This window comes from Squalius cephalus, assembly GCF_949319135.1.
Source record: "Squalius cephalus genome assembly, chromosome: 18".
Classification (NCBI taxonomy): Eukaryota; Metazoa; Chordata; class Actinopteri; order Cypriniformes; family Leuciscidae; genus Squalius; species Squalius cephalus.
In genome coordinates, this window is record NC_137139.1 from 8,317,249 (window position 1) to 8,340,773 (window position 23,525).

Genomic DNA, 23,525 nt, shown 5'->3' on the forward strand with positions numbered 1-23,525 from the left:
AAACGTCATCACGCTGAACATGTAAACCCAGTCCGCTTTTACAGCATCGTTATGCTTATAAGTGTGCTCTTATAAACTACAGTATTCTAACTCAAATGGTCTGGGAAAATGTTTTTAGATAAGGACTGAAAGAGTTGTGGGAAGCTTAGTGATGGTGACGTTGAAGTCGTGGGACTGTGGTGTGGTTTGTTTATAGCCTTTAACTTTTTACTTCTGACGATTTAATTAGGCTTCAAAATTCATCAAAGTTGTGTTCATCTGTGATAATTATCTTGATGGACAAAACATGCAAGTATCATAAACTTTTGTTGATCACAGAGCTTGTTTTTAGCGGTAAGCCAACAGCCTATTTGAAAATCCTATTGGGTTTTTCTCGAAGGAACCAGCGTGATGCTAAGTGTCGATTGGCCTACAAAGTGACGTCATACCTGCACCACTCTGTCACTTCAGAAGCCCCTCTTCAGTGCTCTGCTCTTCAGCTACTCACTGCATCGTCTTCATTTTCAGTTTTTTTGACGTGATAGTCAGCGTTAAGGTGCAATACTGCCACCTACTTGGCTGGAGTGTCGATCAGATTTTTATGATGTTATTGGATGGGAAACACAAAAGTAGGGCTGGGACAATAAATCGATGCATTGTGATTCGTGGATCAATTCCAGTTTTTCCGGAATGCATCGATTCTGAGCTTAGTTTTTTAACAGCAGATGGTGCTCTAGGCTAGTTTTTAACCACACGCTCAAATGCTCACGAAGAAGAAAGCTAAAGAGGCATTGGAAGCCAGCAGAGTACATCTGTTTCTAAAGCACGCAGTGCCATCTGCTGTTGAAAACTAAGCTCAGAATCGCAAGAATCGAAAAATCGAAGAGAGAATCGCAATGCATTCGAAAAATAATTGGAATCGATAGTCTTCGATTCCATAGGCCTACTGTAACAGATGCACTAGTCAATGTCAGTTAATGCACATAACATTAACTAATGGGAGCTTATTGTAAAGGTTTGCCATCGTATGTGTAATATTAATATCAGTGTTTTTTTTAAAATATTAGCATTATAGGGCATCGCATTGCAAAACTTGCCACCATGATTCCAGGGTGTTTTGGCTGGTTACCAGGGTGTTGCTATGCAGTTACTAAGGTGTTCTAAATTGTTGTTGTTGTTTTTTTTGGCACAGTGCCAAGTTGCACTTGCAGTAGAATTAGCACACCCGACCTCAAAAAGCTTGATTGTGCTACAGACGTGAATGATTCCTCAAATCACATCGCTTGAGGAGAAGTGTGCTGTTGCTATTCTTCAACTGTAGACTTACAATTTGATGCTTTATTATTGTTCTCTTTTAGGCAGTGCGTGAATCAGGAACCGATATATAGATAAAAGCAGTTTCCTCTCAGTCTGAAACGCTTTGCCAGCAGTGAACACACTCTGCAGGAGACTCTTGAGGAATCTAAACACACACACTCTCTCTCTCACACAGAGCGGTCTCTACACGTACATTTCACCGATTGTAAATGAGAAACATCCCCCGTGTATTTATTTGATTTTAGTGGCAAGCTGCAAGCATGTCTTTCTAAGTTTTGACTGTTTTAAAGACCATAAGAGAATGAAATTGGCTGTTTCCTCGTTTTTTCTTTCCGCATTTGACGTGACAAGTCTTTTGAGCCTGGACTGATTTGGTCTGAAATCTGGCGCTCTGATGACGGTTGTTAGAATGACTTCCATTAACGGTGGCAAATTATTCCGGCACTTCTTTCATGCGCAGAATTTTTGAAGTGCAATGTGCCAGAAACCATCTATACTCCGAATTTATTTATTGACTCACTTTCTCTGAGTGTTTGACTGCTTTTGAAGTGGTTTGTGGGGTGGTCATGTCTGTCTTTCACGGCTCCTGTTGAAGTTAAAGAAAAGGATCTTTGTGGTGTTATTTTGTGAAATGTCAAAACGATGATTTGAACATTTTGAAACACTTTAGCGTTTATCACGGCACTTCTGCTCTAAAGGAACTTTATTGGCTTTGATCTCGTTATTCTGCTGGGTTTCCATATCCCTTGTGAAAAATACATCTATCTACTCCATTTATGTTTTGATCATCGTTCTGAACTTTTAATTTGACATTATTGCGAAGGGCACTTTTTTAAAAAGTGGGTTAAGAAACTCTTTAAGTACACTTTAGTAGTTTATTAATATTATATTATCTGTAAGTACAGTTTTTTAACTATACTTTTATGAGGATTTGGAGTACACTAAAAAGTGCACTTTCGATACATTTAAGCACACTTCTTTATCACAAGGGATAGATCAAGTCCTGACTTCTGATTAGTCAATACATTGTTTCAGTTGGACTTAAATAGTTACAACTTTGAAGTGAAGGACCATTCAAACTTATCATAAATAAATCACATATTTGAATGTATTTAAACAAGCTTGTTCTCATTGAAATATAAGGACACTAGGGTTCTAGCACTTGTCGATGCTTTGGGTGTTTGCTTGTTCTATACGCTCACTACAGCATGAACATTTCTCTTTCCCTATAAACTGCATTCCAGCGTATTTGTGCTTAATTATTTTTGTATGGTGTCCTGCAATAGCTGTTGTGTAATGGAATTAAACAAATGTGACAGTAAAGTGAAACTTGAGCGTGTTGTGTTCACAAAGATCTTTACAAGTGAACCACACTGCGTGTGCTGTGGACATCTGAGAGGGTCTGGGTTTGTTTAGCGCGTTCACACACACGTGCCAGAACTCATGCTCCGAGACCCTTGAAATGAATGCAAGTGTTGGCCAGAAGCTGACTGAAGTTGGCAAAAAAAAAAAACTTTAGGTTTTTAACACTGTTCATGACAATGCAAGCAATATATATCTATATACCTAAAGACAAAGGGCATCTCAGGAACCGCACTCTAATGGTTCAGGTCTTACCTCTCAGGTAGGTCCATCAGGATGTAGTGGAGGGGTGAGGTGTCTAAGGCCTCGTTTACACTGCAGGTCTTGATGCCCAATTATGATTTGTTACCTTTATCCGTTTTTTTTTTTTTTACCGTCCGTTTACACGTTCTTTCAACTGTGACCCATATCCGATTCATGTGTTTACACTTGCCATACTATCTGAAACATCGCGCATGCTTAAAGCTACACTGTGTGATTTTTACCCCCATCTAGTGGTGAAATTGTATATGACTACCCAGTGAATATTAGTTTCTGTTCCTCTCAATTCCGAGGGCGTTTTAACTCCTACGGTGGCCGTATTATTCCAAGATTAACATGGCTTCCAGTTATCACTTCGTCCATGACAATAATAAACAATACGTCTAAAATGAATAAAACTACAGGACAGATGTCAGGAGGTAAACGTCACCCTTGGAATCGGCTATCCCAGCATAATCAGATTAGGCTAACGTTACAATGTGTACAAAGTAAAAGCAATTAAAAATAACTAAATTTACAGTGTCCTTTTTTTTTATATAGCTTAAAAAATTGCGCCTTTAAAACTATTCATCACCTGTGATCTGTCGCAGCACAGATTTATGTTACAAGGTAAACAATACTTTTTCACCATTGACGCGAGGATGAAGTTATACTAGAGGTCGTTCTGGCGTTATGCACAACCATGCTATGGTTAGACAGCAACTATAAAACTTCGAATTTACACAAATGAATTACAACAGGCTGAATTACCTGTCGAGAAGAAAGCAGGCAACCTCGGCGTCCGTTTTAAAATCTTCTCCTCATGAGCTCTTTCCATCTGGGAAAAGTTACTCCAATATTGACTATGGTCTTGCTGATTTGCCTGTCGCATTGACGTTTTAATTCTCTCTTTCAAATGTGAGTACGCACGCACGCGCACACACACACACACACACACACACTATCTTTCAAATCTGCCGGCACTCGCGAGTAATCTCCCCCTCGCATTCGTCACGGTGTCACTGAGTGAAAGACGCAAAAGGCGAAGCTTGAATTTACTGGTATGTCCCTCTTTGGCTAATGTAGTTTCAAGATGGAGGGGCAACATGGCGACCGGCATTCGAACCCCTCACCCATATGTACTTTCAATGGCAGATTATAAACTTAAGAGAATACTTTATTACTTGAAAGAAGTAAATATACATTAATGAGCACATATATTTTTGAAAGAACTAAGTGTTTTTTGCTAAGAATCAACTAAAAAAGTTACACAGTGTAGCTTTAAAGGGTTAAATTCTCTTGCACAGATGGGCGGACGTGAAATATGCTTGATGCTAGCTCTGCGATATATGCGAAGTTCGCCAAACATCACCATGATTTTGAGGCGAAGGAGGACGAAAAGTGCCATCATTGCACATATGCTTCAGTTATTGTGTGTGAGAGAGATCTCAGGACTGGTGGGAGAATATTGTGTTTAAATATTGGCTTTAACGAGGAGCAGTGGATCTGAAATTTTGTTGTGTACAACAATATGTTGTGTCAACGTTTGTCCACATTCCTCTCCAACGACGACACAACGTTTTGTCGGGCCATCCGTCCCTTTGCAGAAGCACGTCAGGGTTTCTCTCGTCATTAAACCGCGGAGACGTTGCCTAATGCCTCATAAAATCTGATCTGCCTGTTTACATGACAGTCGCATTGGCACATATCTGATTTATTTCCACATATGAATGAGGCCTGAAACCGATCTCGAAATATCCGAATGCATGCATTTTTTTCCTGTTTACACTGTCATAGAACACATCGGATCTGTGTCACATATGAGCAAAAAATCGGAATTGGGTCACATTTCACTGACAGTGAAAACGAGGCCTAAGTCGCAACATCTAGCTACTGGGGTGCCTCAGGGCTCAGTGCTTGGACCACTGCTCTTCTCCATCTATAGGTCATCACTAGGATCTATCATTGAGAAATATGGATTTTTAACACTGTTCATGACAATGAAAATGCAAGCTATATACATATATATACAGTACTGTGCAAAAGTCTTAGGCATGTTAATATCCCCACCCCAAAAATGTCCCCAAAAATGGTTTTAAGTCAGTTACTTTTGCTGTAGTGTGTCAGTAGGAAATATCAGTTTACATTTCCAAACATTCTTTTTGCCATTAATTGTAATAATCCAGTGAGATTTGTGTATGCACAAGGAATCTGACGATAGCCGGTATGATCTGATCTCACCATCATCGAGTCCGTCTGTGATTACATGAAGAAACAGAAGAAACTGAGACAGACTAAATCCAGAAGAACTGCGGGAATGTCTCCGAGACGCTTGAAGAAACCTTCCTGCAAAGCTACAGTACTGTGAAAAGCACTGGCACTTGTGTTAATTTGCTGTAAAGTGAGAATGCTTTCAAAAATAAAATCATAAATTGAATTTATTTATGATTTAACTTCTATTAACAAATCCAAATCAATATTTGGTGTAACGACCCTTTGCGTTTAAAACGGCTTTTATCCAGGTACACTTGCGCATAGTTTTTCAGGTAGCTTTGCAGGAAGGTTTCTTCAAGCGTCTCTGAGACGTTCTCGCAGTTCTTCTGGATTTAGTCTGTCTCAGTTTTTTCTGTTTCTTCATGTAATCACAGACGGACTCGATGATGGTGAGATCAGATCATACCGGCTGTTGTCAGACTCCTTGTGCATACACAAATCTCACTGGATTATTACAATTAATGGCAAAAAGAATGTTTGGAAATGTAAACTGATAGTTCCTACTGACACACTACAGCAAAATATATGAATAACTGACTTAAAAACATTTTTGGGGACATTTTTGGGGTGGGGATATTAACATGCCTAAGACTTTTGCACAGTACTGTATATATATATATATATATATATATATATATATATATATATATGTGGATATTTGCTTTTTTCTCAGCAGCATCATTTCAAAGTTTCCGACTAGCAATACAGGACACAAACATGCACTTGCATGTAGAGATGGGCGGTATGAACAAAATCTTGTATGACAGTTTGATTAATTTCATTCCATTTCACAGGAAAAATATATTACCGTGTAGTTATTTTTATCTGAAAATACACCCCAAAATGATTTATAAATTATACACTACCATTTAAAAGTTTAGGGTTAGTAGGATTTTTTTATTACTTTTATTCAGCAAGTATGCATTCAATTGATCAAAAGTGACAGTAATTGACATTTATAATGCTACAAAAGATTTCTATTTCAAATAACTGCTGTTCTTTTGAACTTTCTATTCATAACATATTAGAAAGATTTCTGGAGGATCATGTGACACTGAAGACTGGAGTAATGATGCTGAAAATTCAGCTTTGAACACAGGAATAAATTACATTTTACAATATATTCACATAGAAAATAGCTATTTTAAATTGTAATAATATTTCACAATATTACTAATAACATGATACAAATCCAGTCAATTACTTCCTCATTTCAAATATTTACTTCTAAATGAAATCTACAAAGACTGCGATTCAGTTTTCCAGAGTATTCTATAGTTTTCTTGCCATGGAGCTTTAGCAGAATCTCTAGCGGTTTACACATTTCTACCACCACATGGCCAGCATACAGACATCCTGACATCCTGTGCCCACAGCCATTAATATCTGCAGTTCATGTGAGAGACTGAGACTAATAATTCGTCTATCAAGGCGGTAAATGTATTTTCATGCTGTTTAAATAAAAAAAATACATTCATTTTATGAAGAAAGTGACAGCTGCAATATCTCTCACTGTCTCTTCATGGAGATAAAGAATATTGAGTGTTCTTGAGGAGATAAAGTCGATTAATCATGTGAAATGGATTTGTGTGTGTGTGTGTGTGTGTGTGTGTGTGTGTGTGTGTGTGTGTATCATGGCACCAGGCCGCTGCTTTGACTGCAGGATTTAACTGAATATGATTTACTGCTCGGTTTGGCTTCAGTTTGCTAACTGGCTGTTTTTGAGTGTCTGTTTTGTTGGCAGCATTGTTTCCAATTGTGTGTGTGTGTGTACGTGTGTGTGTGTGTGTGTGTACGTGTGTGTGTGTACGTACATGTACGTACGTGTGTACGTGTGTGTACGTGTTTGTACTTGTACTTGTACAACTATCTTTGTGAGGACCAGTTTGAGTTTTAGACCATTGGAGTGAGGACAAAGAGAGTAACGTGAGGACATTTTGGCCGGTCCTCACTTTCTGAGAGCCTTTAAAGGCCTGTTTGAGGGTCAAGACTTGGTTTTAGGGATAAGGTTATAATGAGGTTAAGGGTCGGTTTAGGGTAAGGGTTTGGGTTAGGCACTTAGTTGTGATGGGTAAGGTTAGGGTAAGCGGCTAGAGATTGCATTGTGTCAATGAATGTCCTCATAAAGATAGATGTACAAGTGTGTGTGTGTGTGTGTGTGTGTGTGTGTGTGTGTGTGTGTGTGTGTGTGTGTGTGTGTGTGTGTGTGTTAGGGTCTCAACCAATAACATATGGCATAGTTAGAAGATTTCACCCTGGCTTGCAGTTCTTTGGTTGTGTTTTTATTCATTCAGTTATTGGTTGTTTGTGTGTCTGGTCTGATGTATTGAGCATTGCCTTCACATCCTCTCTGCGGTCACAGGGCATGAAGTCATACTAACACACAAAACATTACAGAATGAAGTCTGTAAACAAGCGCTGCTTCACTAAATATCAATTCCAAAATAAAAACCTTCCTCTTATGGCTCTTTTTTTATGAGTTATGTAACGTAGATCCACTTATGGCTACTAGACTAATTTATTATGTCCTGTCCTGGAAAAAAGTCTACAAAAGTCACAGCCACAATGTAGGTTTGCCAGGCCATTGCTTATGTTTTAAAATCTTCTCCTCATGAGCTCTTTCCATCTGGGAAAAGTTACTCCAATATTGACTATGGTCTTGCTGATTTGCCTGTCGCATTGACGTTTTAATTCTCTCTTTCAAATGTGAGTACGCACGCACGCGCACACACACACACACACACACACACTATCTTTCAAATCTGCCGGCACTCGCGAGTAATCTCCCCCTCGCATTCGTCACGGTGTCACTGAGTGAAAGACGCAAAAGGCGAAGCTTGAATTTACTGGTATGTCCCTCTTTGGCTAATGTAGTTTCAAGATGGAGGGGCAACATGGCGACCGGCATTCGAACCCCTCACCCATATGTACTTTCAATGGCAGATTATAAACTTAAGAGAATACTTTATTACTTGAAAGAAGTAAATATACATTAATGAGCACATATATTTTTGAAAGAACTAAGTGTTTTTTGCTAAGAATCAACTAAAAAAGTTACACAGTGTAGCTTTAAAGGGTTAAATTCTCTTGCACAGATGGGCGGACGTGAAATATGCTTGATGCTAGCTCTGCGATATATGCGAAGTTCGCCAAACATCACCATGATTTTGAGGCGAAGGAGGACGAAAAGTGCCATCATTGCACATATGCTTCAGTTATTGTGTGTGAGAGAGATCTCAGGACTGGTGGGAGAATATTGTGTTTAAATATTGGCTTTAACGAGGAGCAGTGGATCTGAAATTTTGTTGTGTACAACAATATGTTGTGTCAACGTTTGTCCACATTCCTCTCCAACGACGACACAACGTTTTGTCGGGCCATCCGTCCCTTTGCAGAAGCACGTCAGGGTTTCTCTCGTCATTAAACCGCGGAGACGTTGCCTAATGCCTCATAAAATCTGATCTGCCTGTTTACATGACAGTCGCATTGGCACATATCTGATTTATTTCCACATATGAATGAGGCCTGAAACCGATCTCGAAATATCCGAATGCATGCATTTTTTTCCTGTTTACACTGTCATAGAACACATCGGATCTGTGTCACATATGAGCAAAAAATCGGAATTGGGTCACATTTCACTGACAGTGAAAACGAGGCCTAAGTCGCAACATCTAGCTACTGGGGTGCCTCAGGGCTCAGTGCTTGGACCACTGCTCTTCTCCATCTATAGGTCATCACTAGGATCTATCATTGAGAAATATGGATTTTTAACACTGTTCATGACAATGAAAATGCAAGCTATATACATATATATACAGTACTGTGCAAAAGTCTTAGGCATGTTAATATCCCCACCCCAAAAATGTCCCCAAAAATGGTTTTAAGTCAGTTACTTTTGCTGTAGTGTGTCAGTAGGAAATATCAGTTTACATTTCCAAACATTCTTTTTGCCATTAATTGTAATAATCCAGTGAGATTTGTGTATGCACAAGGAATCTGACGATAGCCGGTATGATCTGATCTCACCATCATCGAGTCCGTCTGTGATTACATGAAGAAACAGAAGAAACTGAGACAGACTAAATCCAGAAGAACTGCGGGAATGTCTCCGAGACGCTTGAAGAAACCTTCCTGCAAAGCTACAGTACTGTGAAAAGCACTGGCACTTGTGTTAATTTGCTGTAAAGTGAGAATGCTTTCAAAAATAAAATCATAAATTGAATTTATTTATGATTTAACTTCTATTAACAAATCCAAATCAATATTTGGTGTAACGACCCTTTGCGTTTAAAACGGCTTTTATCCAGGTACACTTGCGCATAGTTTTTCAGGTAGCTTTGCAGGAAGGTTTCTTCAAGCGTCTCTGAGACGTTCTCGCAGTTCTTCTGGATTTAGTCTGTCTCAGTTTTTTCTGTTTCTTCATGTAATCACAGACGGACTCGATGATGGTGAGATCAGATCATACCGGCTGTTGTCAGACTCCTTGTGCATACACAAATCTCACTGGATTATTACAATTAATGGCAAAAAGAATGTTTGGAAATGTAAACTGATAGTTCCTACTGACACACTACAGCAAAATATATGAATAACTGACTTAAAAACATTTTTGGGGACATTTTTGGGGTGGGGATATTAACATGCCTAAGACTTTTGCACAGTACTGTATATATATATATATATATATATATATATATATATATATATATGTGGATATTTGCTTTTTTCTCAGCAGCATCATTTCAAAGTTTCCGACTAGCAATACAGGACACAAACATGCACTTGCATGTAGAGATGGGCGGTATGAACAAAATCTTGTATGACAGTTTGATTAATTTCATTCCATTTCACAGGAAAAATATATTACCGTGTAGTTATTTTTATCTGAAAATACACCCCAAAATGATTTATAAATTATACACTACCATTTAAAAGTTTAGGGTTAGTAGGATTTTTTTATTACTTTTATTCAGCAAGTATGCATTCAATTGATCAAAAGTGACAGTAATTGACATTTATAATGCTACAAAAGATTTCTATTTCAAATAACTGCTGTTCTTTTGAACTTTCTATTCATAACATATTAGAAAGATTTCTGGAGGATCATGTGACACTGAAGACTGGAGTAATGATGCTGAAAATTCAGCTTTGAACACAGGAATAAATTACATTTTACAATATATTCACATAGAAAATAGCTATTTTAAATTGTAATAATATTTCACAATATTACTAATAACATGATACAAATCCAGTCAATTACTTCCTCATTTCAAATATTTACTTCTAAATGAAATCTACAAAGACTGCGATTCAGTTTTCCAGAGTATTCTATAGTTTTCTTGCCATGGAGCTTTAGCAGAATCTCTAGCGGTTTACACATTTCTACCACCACATGGCCAGCATACAGACATCCTGACATCCTGTGCCCACAGCCATTAATATCTGCAGTTCATGTGAGAGACTGAGACTAATAATTCGTCTATCAAGGCGGTAAATGTATTTTCATGCTGTTTAAATAAAAAAAATACATTCATTTTATGAAGAAAGTGACAGCTGCAATATCTCTCACTGTCTCTTCATGGAGATAAAGAATATTGAGTGTTCTTGAGGAGATAAAGTCGATTAATCATGTGAAATGGATTTGTGTGTGTGTGTGTGTGTGTGTGTGTGTGTGTGTGTGTGTGTGTATCATGGCACCAGGCCGCTGCTTTGACTGCAGGATTTAACTGAATATGATTTACTGCTCGGTTTGGCTTCAGTTTGCTAACTGGCTGTTTTTGAGTGTCTGTTTTGTTGGCAGCATTGTTTCCAATTGTGTGTGTGTGTGTACGTGTGTGTGTGTGTGTGTGTACGTGTGTGTGTGTACGTACATGTACGTACGTGTGTACGTGTGTGTACGTGTTTGTACTTGTACTTGTACAACTATCTTTGTGAGGACCAGTTTGAGTTTTAGACCATTGGAGTGAGGACAAAGAGAGTAACGTGAGGACATTTTGGCCGGTCCTCACTTTCTGAGAGCCTTTAAAGGCCTGTTTGAGGGTCAAGACTTGGTTTTAGGGATAAGGTTATAATGAGGTTAAGGGTCGGTTTAGGGTAAGGGTTTGGGTTAGGCACTTAGTTGTGATGGGTAAGGTTAGGGTAAGCGGCTAGAGATTGCATTGTGTCAATGAATGTCCTCATAAAGATAGATGTACAAGTGTGTGTGTGTGTGTGTGTGTGTGTGTGTGTGTGTGTGTGTGTGTGTGTGTGTGTGTGTGTGTGTGTTAGGGTCTCAACCAATAACATATGGCATAGTTAGAAGATTTCACCCTGGCTTGCAGTTCTTTGGTTGTGTTTTTATTCATTCAGTTATTGGTTGTTTGTGTGTCTGGTCTGATGTATTGAGCATTGCCTTCACATCCTCTCTGCGGTCACAGGGCATGAAGTCATACTAACACACAAAACATTACAGAATGAAGTCTGTAAACAAGCGCTGCTTCACTAAATATCAATTCCAAAATAAAAACCTTCCTCTTATGGCTCTTTTTTTATGAGTTATGTAACGTAGATCCACTTATGGCTACTAGACTAATTTATTATGTCCTGTCCTGGAAAAAAGTCTACAAAAGTCACAGCCACAATGTAGGTTTGCCAGGCCATTGCTTATGCAGTGGCTAAAGTGTTTCTTTAGCATGTTGCAAGTTGGTTTCTGGATGGTTTCTAAGGTGTTCTGGGGTGTGTTTCCCATACAACAACGTAACTCATTACTTAACCACCATAATAAAATGCATCGTTGTAGAAATAACTAGCCAGTCAGAACTGCTTCATCATTTCACCCACATCAAACTGCAAAGTGCTATGTTATTTTTTTTAAACTAATTTGTCTGCCAGATGAAAATTGTAAGTCGCTTAAAAATAATTGACCATAGAGGCAAGCGGTTTGTAAAATGAATGGATGGCTTAGAAAAATAACTGACCATAGTGCAAACAGTCCATGGTGAGTTTAAATAGTAACCTATTTGAAACAGGTTATTCAATGAGAAAAAAACAAACAAAAATGTAGGGGAGAAATGATTTTATCCATTTTGAATTTATTAGATAGTAAAGAGCATACCATAATGTAGCCAGACATTTTTCACATTCAATATCATCCAATAGCCCACATGAGCCTGAGGGACTTAATGTCAGACAATTTTTAATGAAAAATTCAACATTAAAAAAACATTAATTTTCTTTAGAATGTGCACCGATGAATCCTGGACGGCAAGACCAAGAACGTTTAAAGAAAATCTCTATTTACTCTCGAAGAATCCATTTCATGTTGACTTCAAACTGGGATAAAGATATTAACAACATCATGTTTTCTTAACAGGTTGTGTTTGTGTGTTTCTAGGTGTGTGACCTGTCCTTTAGTTTGAAGAAGATGTTGATCAGACACAAACTGACCCATAATCCCAACAGACCCATGGCTGAATGCTCCCTGTGCCACAAGAAGTTCACCCGCAACGACTACCTCAAAGTCCATATGGAGAACGTCCACGGAGAGACAGAGGGATAGACAATCATACACTACTCCTATACATATACACATATTCACACAAGCCGTATTAAACCATGTACAAAGGTATACAACACACAAGGGTATATTTGAGTGGCCACACTCATTCCAATGATCTGTCCTATCTACATGTACAGAACCAGTTCACTTCCTTCTGACACATCATCACAAGACTGATCAGTGTGATTAAATGGCAAGTCAGATTTAGATTGGAGGGAAGCATGAAAATGTGCAATTGTATAGAGCTTCATGAACAAAGTATATCCATCATATTGATCCTTTTTCAATAGATGTTTGTCCGTTTGTATGTCAACATCAGTCGTTTCAGATTGTTGAACGATGTTGCGTGACCAAAGAAGATGATGTGCCAATTTTCTACAACCTTGTTGAGAGTAAAGTTTGTTGATTTCAAATGTTGTTTGCGTTTAACTGTATTATTCAATATTTATCATTTCATATTTTCAGCATTCAGGTTCACATAAGGTTTGTGTTTGATTGTCAGATTAACATCTTGCGACTTTTAAGTTGGAAAGTTTGGATTTCATTTGGATGAATGAACGATTGAATCGCTGATATCACTAATCTGGTCGGTCTGTTTTTTGGGGGGGTTTAGGTAAATACTCATGTTTCCCTGTCCTGTCCTGTCCTGTCCATCTGCAGGATACATGTTGCAGTGCTCTATGGGATACAGTCGACAGTGCTTCTCCCTTGATCACATTGGCTTTAGTTAATTATAAACATTTGGATCTTGGAAACGGTTGGTGTCTGAGGAATCGGATGTGCTTTGATACTTGATTAGACATGCTTGGTTGATGATTGTTTTCTAAAGCTGGTAAGCATTGGTTGGAGCATAATTAAAGCCTCAGTGTGGCTTTGGACAGAAAAGTAATTACTCATTAAATCTGAGATCCATAGCTAAATGCACAAATTCTACTTCTGATCTCTAGGAACAACACTTTTACCCCTTATGCCCGATGCACACTGTATGATTTTGGGCTGTCCCAGATGAAAGTTGAGCAATCGTGTTGATTTCTGTGGCTGTGGCTCCTAAACGGTGGCTTCAAAGACGGTCATTGGTCTTGAGACCAAATATAGCCTGCGATCATTTTCTGACAGTGTCAGAAATTTAGCATGATCATCTCACAGTGTGTTTGATGCTACAATCTACGTCTACTGACTAGCCAACAAAATTGCAACATGAAATGGCTGATCAAGACGACATGGCGCTAAAACTTAAAAACTACTTTCCTCAAGCTCCATTTGCAAGATTTGCATGCCAAGTTGGGCTCTTTTCCATATTCTCCTCTTTCTTTTATAATCTGACCTTTTCTCTAAAATCAGAGGGCTCTCATTGGTTTATTGGAATGACCAACAAAAGATGTTGCTCCAGAAACATGACATTTTACTGAAGCAGTTGTTGAAATCTGTCTGTTTCAGTCTGTCTTTCTATCTCAGACGTTTTCACATTAAGTTCTAGAGTCATCAGTTAAGGCCCGTTCACACCAAGAAGGATAACTAAAATAACTATATTAGTGTCCGCACCAGCGGACAGTATCGTTCTGTTTTGTCGTCTGCCGCTTTAAATGCTGGACCTCTTTAAAGCAGGATGGATTCTGATTGGCTGTCAATGTTTTTGTCGTTCATCAGCTGGAAAAAAAAATCGTTCTGAAAGTTATTACGACGATATTGTTTCTCTGTGCCGTTATAGTTGTGGTGTGGCTATATCTTTATCGTTATCATCCTGGGTGTGAACTGGTGACAAGTCTTTAAACTCAGGTTGAATATTAAACTTCTGAGCTGTTTAATTCAGACTGGGCTTAAGAACTTAAGTATTAAGTCTTCTTTGATTTCCAGATTATTGGTCTTTAATTTTAGGGACAGACTAATTTTCTTTAAGCATGTGGGAGTGATTTCTTGTTGGATAAAAAGTGTCGAGCTCGAAATGGTCTTTATCTCAATCATTATATATAGATATACTGTATATATATGCCCTCTTTTCAAATCATATCTTCTCACTTTTCTGGGCCAGGAGTGTAAGAGTTAATCAAGCTATAGGCTGAAATATTACAAATATTCTTTGCACACAATCCTACATCTCTCGTGTCTCGTTTTCTCCTCTGTTCCTTTCTTTTTTTCAGTTTATTTCTACTTTCTATCCTCTTTCCTCCTCACTTGTTTCTCACTTTTTCTCTAAAATAAAAAAAATCGTAAAGTGCCAACTAAGGATTTTTAGAAAACATCTGGACCATGGTAACACCTCTGGTAACATCCACCAGTGTTGTAGCCGAGACAAGCTCAATTTGAGTCGAAACATGAGTATGTTGTGCCCAAGCCAAGACTGAGACCAGAAGAGGTTTGAGTCCAATCAAGACCAAGTCCAAATGTCCCCGAGTCCGTGACAAGACTCAACGTGAACAGTGACATCTACATCATGTAAAACACTAAACAAGAACAGTGTTCATCAGAGGAAATCCTTGAATGAAGGCATTGCTGTCTAGAAACACATTACTGCACATCTAAATTGACAAAAGAGCTGGATGTTCCACCAGGTGGAAAAATACTACTGGGAAAATATCCGGCGGACAGATGAAATTAAAGCTGAGAGTTCTGGAAAGCACAACACACCAACATCAAAACCTCATCCCAAGTGTGAAGTATGTTGGAGGAACCATCATAGTTTAGGTTGCTTTGCTGCCTCAGAACCTGGAAAGCTTGCTATCATTGACAGAAAATGAATTCCCATGTTTATCAGAACATTTTGATGGAGAACGTAAAGTGATTTGTCTCAGCTCAACAGACATTGAGTAGATACAACAAGACAATTACCCAAAGCACAGGGGAAATTCAGCAATAGCTTCAGCAGAAGACAGCACTCCTCCTATAGCAGCCCAGAGTCCTGACCTCAACCTGATTGAGATGGTTTGGCATGACCTCAAGAGAGCAATTCACACCAGACATCCCAAGAATATTGCAGAGCTGGAACAGTTTTGTTTAGAGGAGTGGTGCAAAATTCCTCCTGACCATTGAGCAGGATTGATCTACAATTGCAGGAAGCTTTGGTTTCTTCGGCTATGTCTGTGCAATGATTACCGGAGACTGCTGAGCAATTGTTTGCTACTTCATTTCAGAATTTGCTGCCCCAAAAAAACTTGAGTAGTTGGCTGTTTCAGATGTTGTTCAGATGATCGTTTCCTATTCAAGCGGGCATTTCTCGGCCTAAATAAGCTGCAAAGTCGACCAGACTTTCAGTCAGAAGTCGAAAGTCTGCCTCTCTAGGACCGGGACGGTCGTGGTGTGAGAACGACAGTGAACCTGTTGCACTCAGACGAAGTTCTTTCAAAGGACCGTTTACCATTTCCAAACCACTTCAGAGCGAGAACCGTTTCTCTCACACCCTTTCTACATTTCAATTCGTCCTCAATCACAGAGTTTCGTACACACACGAGTGATTTACTCGGCATCATCTGCGTAGCCGGGAGGGCGTGTGTGTGTGAGAACGTCCTCTGTGGGTTTTTGAAGTGGCTTCTGAATCAGTATCTGCAGCATCCGTTCCAAACTGCGGGTTTCGTCTCTATCTTGCGTCCTCTGTTTATCTCTCCCCGTCTCCTCATCCTTCCCAAAATGCCTACACTGACGCCCCAATCCTGGCTGCATTCCCTCGGGAAAAGGGAGTTACCACGGCAGCCCCCACAGGAACATCCCGCTCCGTGTCAACCCACGCTGGCATCCGAATACACTCGCACACGCACGACCGCAGACTGCAAGAGCGTCCTGGAATTTTTTATTTTATCAGTGGTGATGGAGAACCAGTAGTGTGTACAGTGTGTGTGTGTATATATATACGTTTCTAATTATTCTCTTTATGAGTCTGCTGGTTTCCTGTTCCCCGTGTGTGTGTGTGTGTGTGTGGATGGTGACACTGGTCTCCACCCTGACTTCAGGAGTATCATTAACCTCTCACCACACAACCCGTCCAGTCAGACGGGACCGCCGTCACCACAGTAACAGGTAGTGTGGGATGCCTTCCTAAACCCTCGGAATGTGAAGTATGGCTGTCCACATTGAGTCCTGTGGGTCGGGAATCTAAGGAAAAGAGCGTGTTTAATGTGTGTTTGCATGGAAAAACAGGGAGCGGTACCAAGAAGGGAAACCCAGGCCCACAACCACAACGAGGAAGAGAAAAGGAGGCGATAAATCAAGAGGGGACATTAGTTGAAATAAAAGAGGGGAGAAGGGAATTTTGCTTTAACCTGAGAGCCGAAGCCCCTAGTGGCGGGATAAACAATGACAGGTTCATTTAGCAGACAGAATGTGTGTGAGGTTCACAGTGCTTATTCTACTATTATAAAACAGATAGTTACACATCTAACATCTGATTGGATGAGCCATGTTACTAAACTATAATGTTATATACTATGAACTATATTACTTGGTAGAAGAAGTGAATATTATTATTATTAACCAATTTAATTATTGATTTATCGTTTGCTCTTTGTCACATTGCTCTTTCTGCCATTTTAAAAATTAAGTGTCTATTTACAAGTTTAACAATTCAGAAAAAGAATAAATATTTTTAAGAAAAATATGATTTCTCTTTTAGAAACTTTCTTGTATCTATCATTGTCCCTTTTGTGTTTGCTGATCAAAAGGAGAGAGGACGTTCATCTAGATTAATTAGTTTATTTGTTTACTTTCATTAATAACAATTTTATTAATTTATTAAATATTGGTCTACATGACATTGTTCTTTCTTTCTACCATTTTGAATCCGATAAGTGTCATTTTACAGTGGTTAATTGGATAAAGTATTTCTATTTTCTAAAAATGTTTCAGAAACTTTTTTTTTTAATCTGTCACTTTTGATTTACTGATCTAAAAGAGAAATAATAATCACACTGATGTTAGTTAATCTGGTTACTTTTATTTGTTATATCATATTGATTTATAAAATCAATAAGCCACATAAGTCCCCTACTGTAAGTTACAGTGTTTTTTACAACAGTTATACATAAAATATAAGTAATTTATTAGTTACTGTAAATGTATGTAAAACCAATATTACATTTTTTGATAAGTAAAAGCAGAGAGAAACATTCACAGTAAATATTTTTATAGACAAAGTGACTGAAAGTAATTATTTTCAATAAGGACTGATGACTTCAGAACTTCAATGAGAACTTCACCAGAGGGTCGTTTTATGCAAATGAGCAGTGATGACATTTGGTGACTACCAATGGGAGTGCTGGCCTTGTGATACTGAAGATGAACAGTATAGGCTAGCGACTCGCCACAATTGAGTCCATTAGTGTCCGCCCCCTTTTTCAGCGGTGCTGGTCCCAAAAGTATTTTTTGTTTTCCCATTAATTTTTCCTATAGGGATTTTTTTTTTTTTTTTAAATGAGTCTTTGTTAAAGTGTTATAAGCCATGAACCAGGACTACTCATTTAAACATGTTGAATTATAAATATATTATTAAACATGTATGAATATATATATAAAGTTGTTGGCAAAATAAGCATATGCACACAATTCATTATTTTGCGTAAAGATATCGTCTCGATTACAAAATTCTAGTGATTGTGGGAAGTGGGCGGAGCTAAAGAGATATGTGTGTGTGTGTGTGTGTGTGTGTGTGTGTGCATTAAGTGTGGTCAGACATAATAATAGCTGAATGAAAGCTATAGTTCTCGGGTCTCCTCATCAACTTTCTACTCCTCAGATCTTCCCAAACAAAAACATTGCTTCAAACATGTCTGCTAAGACAATTACATCAGCAGAGACATCAAGAACACACACTGCTAGTGTCCTTCATCCAAACCATTCTTAAGGCATTTTCTCCATGGCTCTACGTCAAGCCAAAGCAAACATTTATCCTGACGTTTTCCTATGGCTGTGTGATTTTACAGTGCCTCCAAGTCTAGCCAACTATCGGGGAAATTTGTGAATTTTTCTCACTCAGATCCATTTTCTTCTCATAAAGAGGTGGAAGCTTGATTACCGTCTTTTATGAACTAGGCAGATTTGAGTAAGTTACTTGAATTTTTCATGTTTTATCTCTCATGACTTGGGTTGCCAGGCCAAACACATGATCCCAGAGTCGGAATTCCATACTTTCATCCTTCTGCAAAAGAAAACATAGCGTATTGGAGCTCTGTCCCGCGTACCCTCATCAGGAAGCCCACGGGGAACACGCGGCCAGCCCGCCGCTCTGAGGATTATTAGTGGTTGCTGGAGAGCCCGACATTCCCGTTCTGAGGGGATTCCAACTACAAAGAGCAACAATTTAATTCCACTCTCTTGGTACGTCTCCAGTGAACGCAGGGCGGTTTATCCTAAACCTACAAACACATTTCATAACGTCCCCCCACAATAAGGGAAGACGTAGAGAGAGAGTGTGTTTAAAAATGTCAAATGGGAATTCCGAAAAAAAACAGCCAAATGGGGGAGAATGATAGAAACATGTTGATTGAATTTATATGACTTCGGTAAAGGCATAAAGGAGAAATAGACACATCAGCACAGCGTATGGTGCAAAACCTTCAGGTCTGTCAGCACACACATCACAAAACATCACAAAGTATATTAGCACTCCACCACAAACCTGTCCGCACTTCACACACACACGTGCATAAACGTATAGCCTTTCACACACCGGGCTGTCCTCGCTCTGCAGATGAATGTTGACAGAAAAACACACAGGGAATTATGGGAATTGCGTTTCAGTGAAAGAAAAGAGCAGTGCATATGAACAGAATAATTTTGTTTTTGTCCATTTTCCAATTGGAGAATGAATGGAGGGCATGTATTTATGAAGAGTAAAAATGACAGGAAATTATATGAGAATAAATAGAATTAAATCTACACAGAAAAGTTACATTTAAATGTATTTGACATTATGATTTATTTTCTTTCCTTGATTATGGCCACTTTTGACTTAATCTTGACAAAGAAAAACTTTCATAAAAAGCATGGTTTGGGATTTTGGTATAATGTGTGCTGTGGTGGATTGATATTGTGTGTCACTGATATGTGATGCCAATTACTTACTCACATATGTGCATGTGTGCTTGCAAACATCGAGCCCTTGGACCTGTGCATGTGTGGATACATGCATACACACGCTACCCAAACACACACACGTTAAAACACACAAACTATTTTGAGTATTACACACATTCTTTTTCACAGAAAGAAACTTGATCCTGCCCTGAACTACATCTAATATCCATTCATCCATCTGACATTCATACACACACACACAGACACATATGCGCAAACTGGATTTAGTCCGCAGTGACCCTGTTTCAAAAGAATCTTTCTTTCATGTTCTTTGTTTCATCACAGTTTTCAGACCAAATATTATGACATTTTCTTTTGGGACTAAAATATACTAATAGAGATGTTATAGCACAGACACATATAAATGTTTCACAGTGCCTTGTTTGGCATTTATTTTGTAGCAGCGCAATGGTGAAGAAGCTCTCTGTGCAATGCATGATGTTCTTCATCAGATCATTGATCGAGACATTAGTTAGGAGAAGGCGATGCAGAATGAATCTTACAGTGGAGGAGCATTTACAAGATGTATTGGAAGAAGAAGGCACCAGATGCTAGAGACCTTGAAACAGCTGATGAGCAGCAGTCTTCTGATGAAGAGGGCCCAGCTGATGAGCAGCAGTCTTCTGATGAAGAGGGCCCAGCTGATGATTACATTCTGGTCGAAAGATGGAACTTTGTCCTGGTCTTCATCCCCACCTATGAGGCAAGGTAGTTTTTCTTCTGAGATTAATCCTGCATAGCCTCCTCCTCACTTGTATCTCGATCAATGATCTGATGAAGAACATCACACGCATACGTGTCTCTGTCTGTGTGTGGGGGTGTGTTTGTGTGTGTGTAATGTCAGATGGATGAATGGATATTAGATGTAGTTCAGGGCAGGATCAAGTTTCTCTCGGTGAAAAAGAATGTGTGTAATACTCAAAATAGTTTGTGTTTTTTAACGTGTGTGTTGTTTGGGCAGCGTGTGTATGCATGTATCCACACATGCACAGGTCCAAGGGCTCCATGTTTGCTAGCACACATGCACATATGTGTACATAAACATAATGAACATGCTCCTGAAAACTACATTTTTCTCTTATTTTCAGTCTCTCCCATTCACTTTCAATGGCCCAGTGGAACACCACAAGTGTAACTCTGTGCCATTTTGTACAAAATAAACGTTTTTCAAAACAAACTTCCTGGTGAAACATTAAAGTAGACTAGTGTGATCAATTTTTTTTCCCCCATATTTTATTTAATACTGTGAAAATTATTCATAAATAATGTTTTTTTTATTCAAAAGATATACTCTCAGATAAATGAGGCCTACTATTAATAAGATGCAAATAGAAATATAAATCCAGTCCTAATTGAAAGAGAACAAGTTGACAAAAAGATTTAATCCAATATTGGGTGATAATAGAGTATAATGAGAGATTTATCAGCTATTTTTTGTAGGCCGGTCATTTTTGACCGGGAACACCACAAGTGTGACTATGTGCCATTTTTTACAAAATAAAAGCATTTCAAAACAAACACCCTGATTAAACATTAAAGCACACTAGTGTGATAAACAGAGCAATTTTTCTTCATATTTTATTGTGAAAATTATTCATAAATAATGCTTTTTTTTTACTCAAAAAATGAGATGCCTACTCTCAGATAAATGAGGCCTACGATTAATCAGATGCAAATAGAAATATAAAACCAGTCCTAATTGAAAGAGAACAAGTTGACAAAAAGATTGAATCCAATATTGGGTGATAATAGAGTATAATGAGAGATTTATAAGCTATTTTTTGTAGGCCGGTCATTTTTGACCGGGAAAATCAAAAGTGTAACAAGGTGACAACAGCTGTTCTGGCAGAAATGTTTCTGATTTTCTTCATAACCAAATGTAATCTCTTATGGAAACCTCTATTGTTCCCTATAATTGTATTAGTAATAGTATTGGGGACGGTGATTATTATTTTATTTTTTTTGTAATAATAAAAAAAAAAGAAATAGTACACATCAATTCCAAATGTATTAAGAACATAAAATTCAAAGTAGAATTTCCCATTTTTATAAATGTATTATTGATGTTAAAATGCTTGGAGACAATTAAAAAAAGTTTTTTTTATTTATTTTTTATTATTATTATTATTATTATTATTATTATTATACAGGACAGTGAATTTCCCTTTATTGGAGAAGTTTTCTAATACGGAATGATGTCTGAGTGGCATCATCTTATTTCCCAGACAAAAACTTTCATCAAAGATGTGATGCCCATCTAAAAAACTCAAACCAAATGGATCTGTCTAAGCCATTTATCCCATGAAACAGGGAACGTTTTGTCAAAAACAAAAGGGTTTTGTTGTGTGAGAGCTGGTTGTGATAAAGGAGAGATGTCTCCATGAAAAATGCCACGTCTGGCTACCATACAATCTTTATGGCGATGTAAGAGGTAGATGTGGTTATCCACCCAATCCAAACATACAGATTATTTGTTCATTTTCATTATTATTGATACATTTTTGAATATTGGTGTCTTTAATAATATTGCTGTGGCTGAGACACATTTGTACAAACACTGAATGTAAAATCTGAAGAGGTGACATTTATTCTCATTTTATGTGTTTGAGGCAATGTGTTCCCCAGGGTTCGCTCCTGGGTCCCTTTAAATTCTCATTTCTGTCTGTTTTTATTTTCTCACACAGACAAGGAGTTTGAAACAATCTACATTGTTAAAAGCGCTATATAAATGAGGATGACTTGACTTGACTTGAGTGTCACTCCTTGTTGCTATAACTCTGCGTAACGTTGACGGATGGATTCAAAGATAATACCCTCTAGTGTATGTGTACATGTGTGTTTCTGAAAAGGGGGGAAACAGAGTACTTGTCTGAGACCCCTCAATTAGTCACACTGAACCTGCTGGACCACACACATGCATTTGGATACACACACTCATTCGACAAAATCAATGGCCTTGGTGTCAGTGCATACTTGGTGCTGCACTAATATACCACAACACATATCTGTCAGACAGGAAACCACAACTCATGTGGCCATCGGAGTTTGCGCACACACACACTCATTTCTCATTTTCTATTGTGTGTGTGGCTAGAACTGTCTGTGTCTCAAGGCTACACTGCTCAAGCTGAGCCAAACACACTCACACATACGCATACAAGGATGCGGTCTCTTTACCTACAGTAAACAGCTTGCTTTATAACGTACATCTGCTCAAACACATGGAAGGACAGGTGATTCTGAACGAGCGGAAACATCTCTCAATGCTTCTCTTCTCCTGTTGAGCATGTGGTGATAAAACGTTTCAGTTCAAGTTGTCAGAATACAGAATTTTTTTTTTTTTAATATATATTCAGCTTTGCAGTGTTTGGGCTGTCTGAAGCTTTGTACTGTATACAGTAATGGTTACAATATGAAGTATGCAGTCTCAAACACTCCAACTCAAACCAACCCCTGGTTAGGTTAACTCATCACAGGGCCTCCACCATGACTCATAGAAGACCGCATCTCTCACACACTTACAACCCAACCTGATAAAAACCTCTTTCAGCATCTGACACAACCACATCAGTGTGATTTCAGGCTGGATCTGGGCCGCATCAGGACATCGGGCTGAAAGAGACTCTGTCCACTGGGACAAAGATGACAATGAGTGTGTAAATCTCAGGTTCATTCTGTGGTTTGTAACTGCTGGGAATGCTGGGAAATCAGCAGGATGAAGCATTATGTGAATCACTAAGGCTGAATAAAA

General features: G+C 38.4%; 1 protein-coding gene across 1 annotated transcript in view; it reads left to right on the top strand.

The window, feature by feature from the left end:
- Positions 1-13,465, top strand: part of prdm5 (PR domain containing 5) — an 84,848-nt gene extending 71,383 nt beyond the window's left edge. Inside the window, exon 16 of the mRNA XM_079848512.1 lies at positions 12,551-13,465. Within this exon, the coding sequence (XP_079704638.1) occupies positions 12,551-12,715 (165 nt within the window). The 3' untranslated portion in view covers positions 12,716-13,465. The remainder of the gene's footprint in view (positions 1-12,550) is intronic.
- Positions 13,466-23,525: the final 10,060 nt, after the last annotated feature.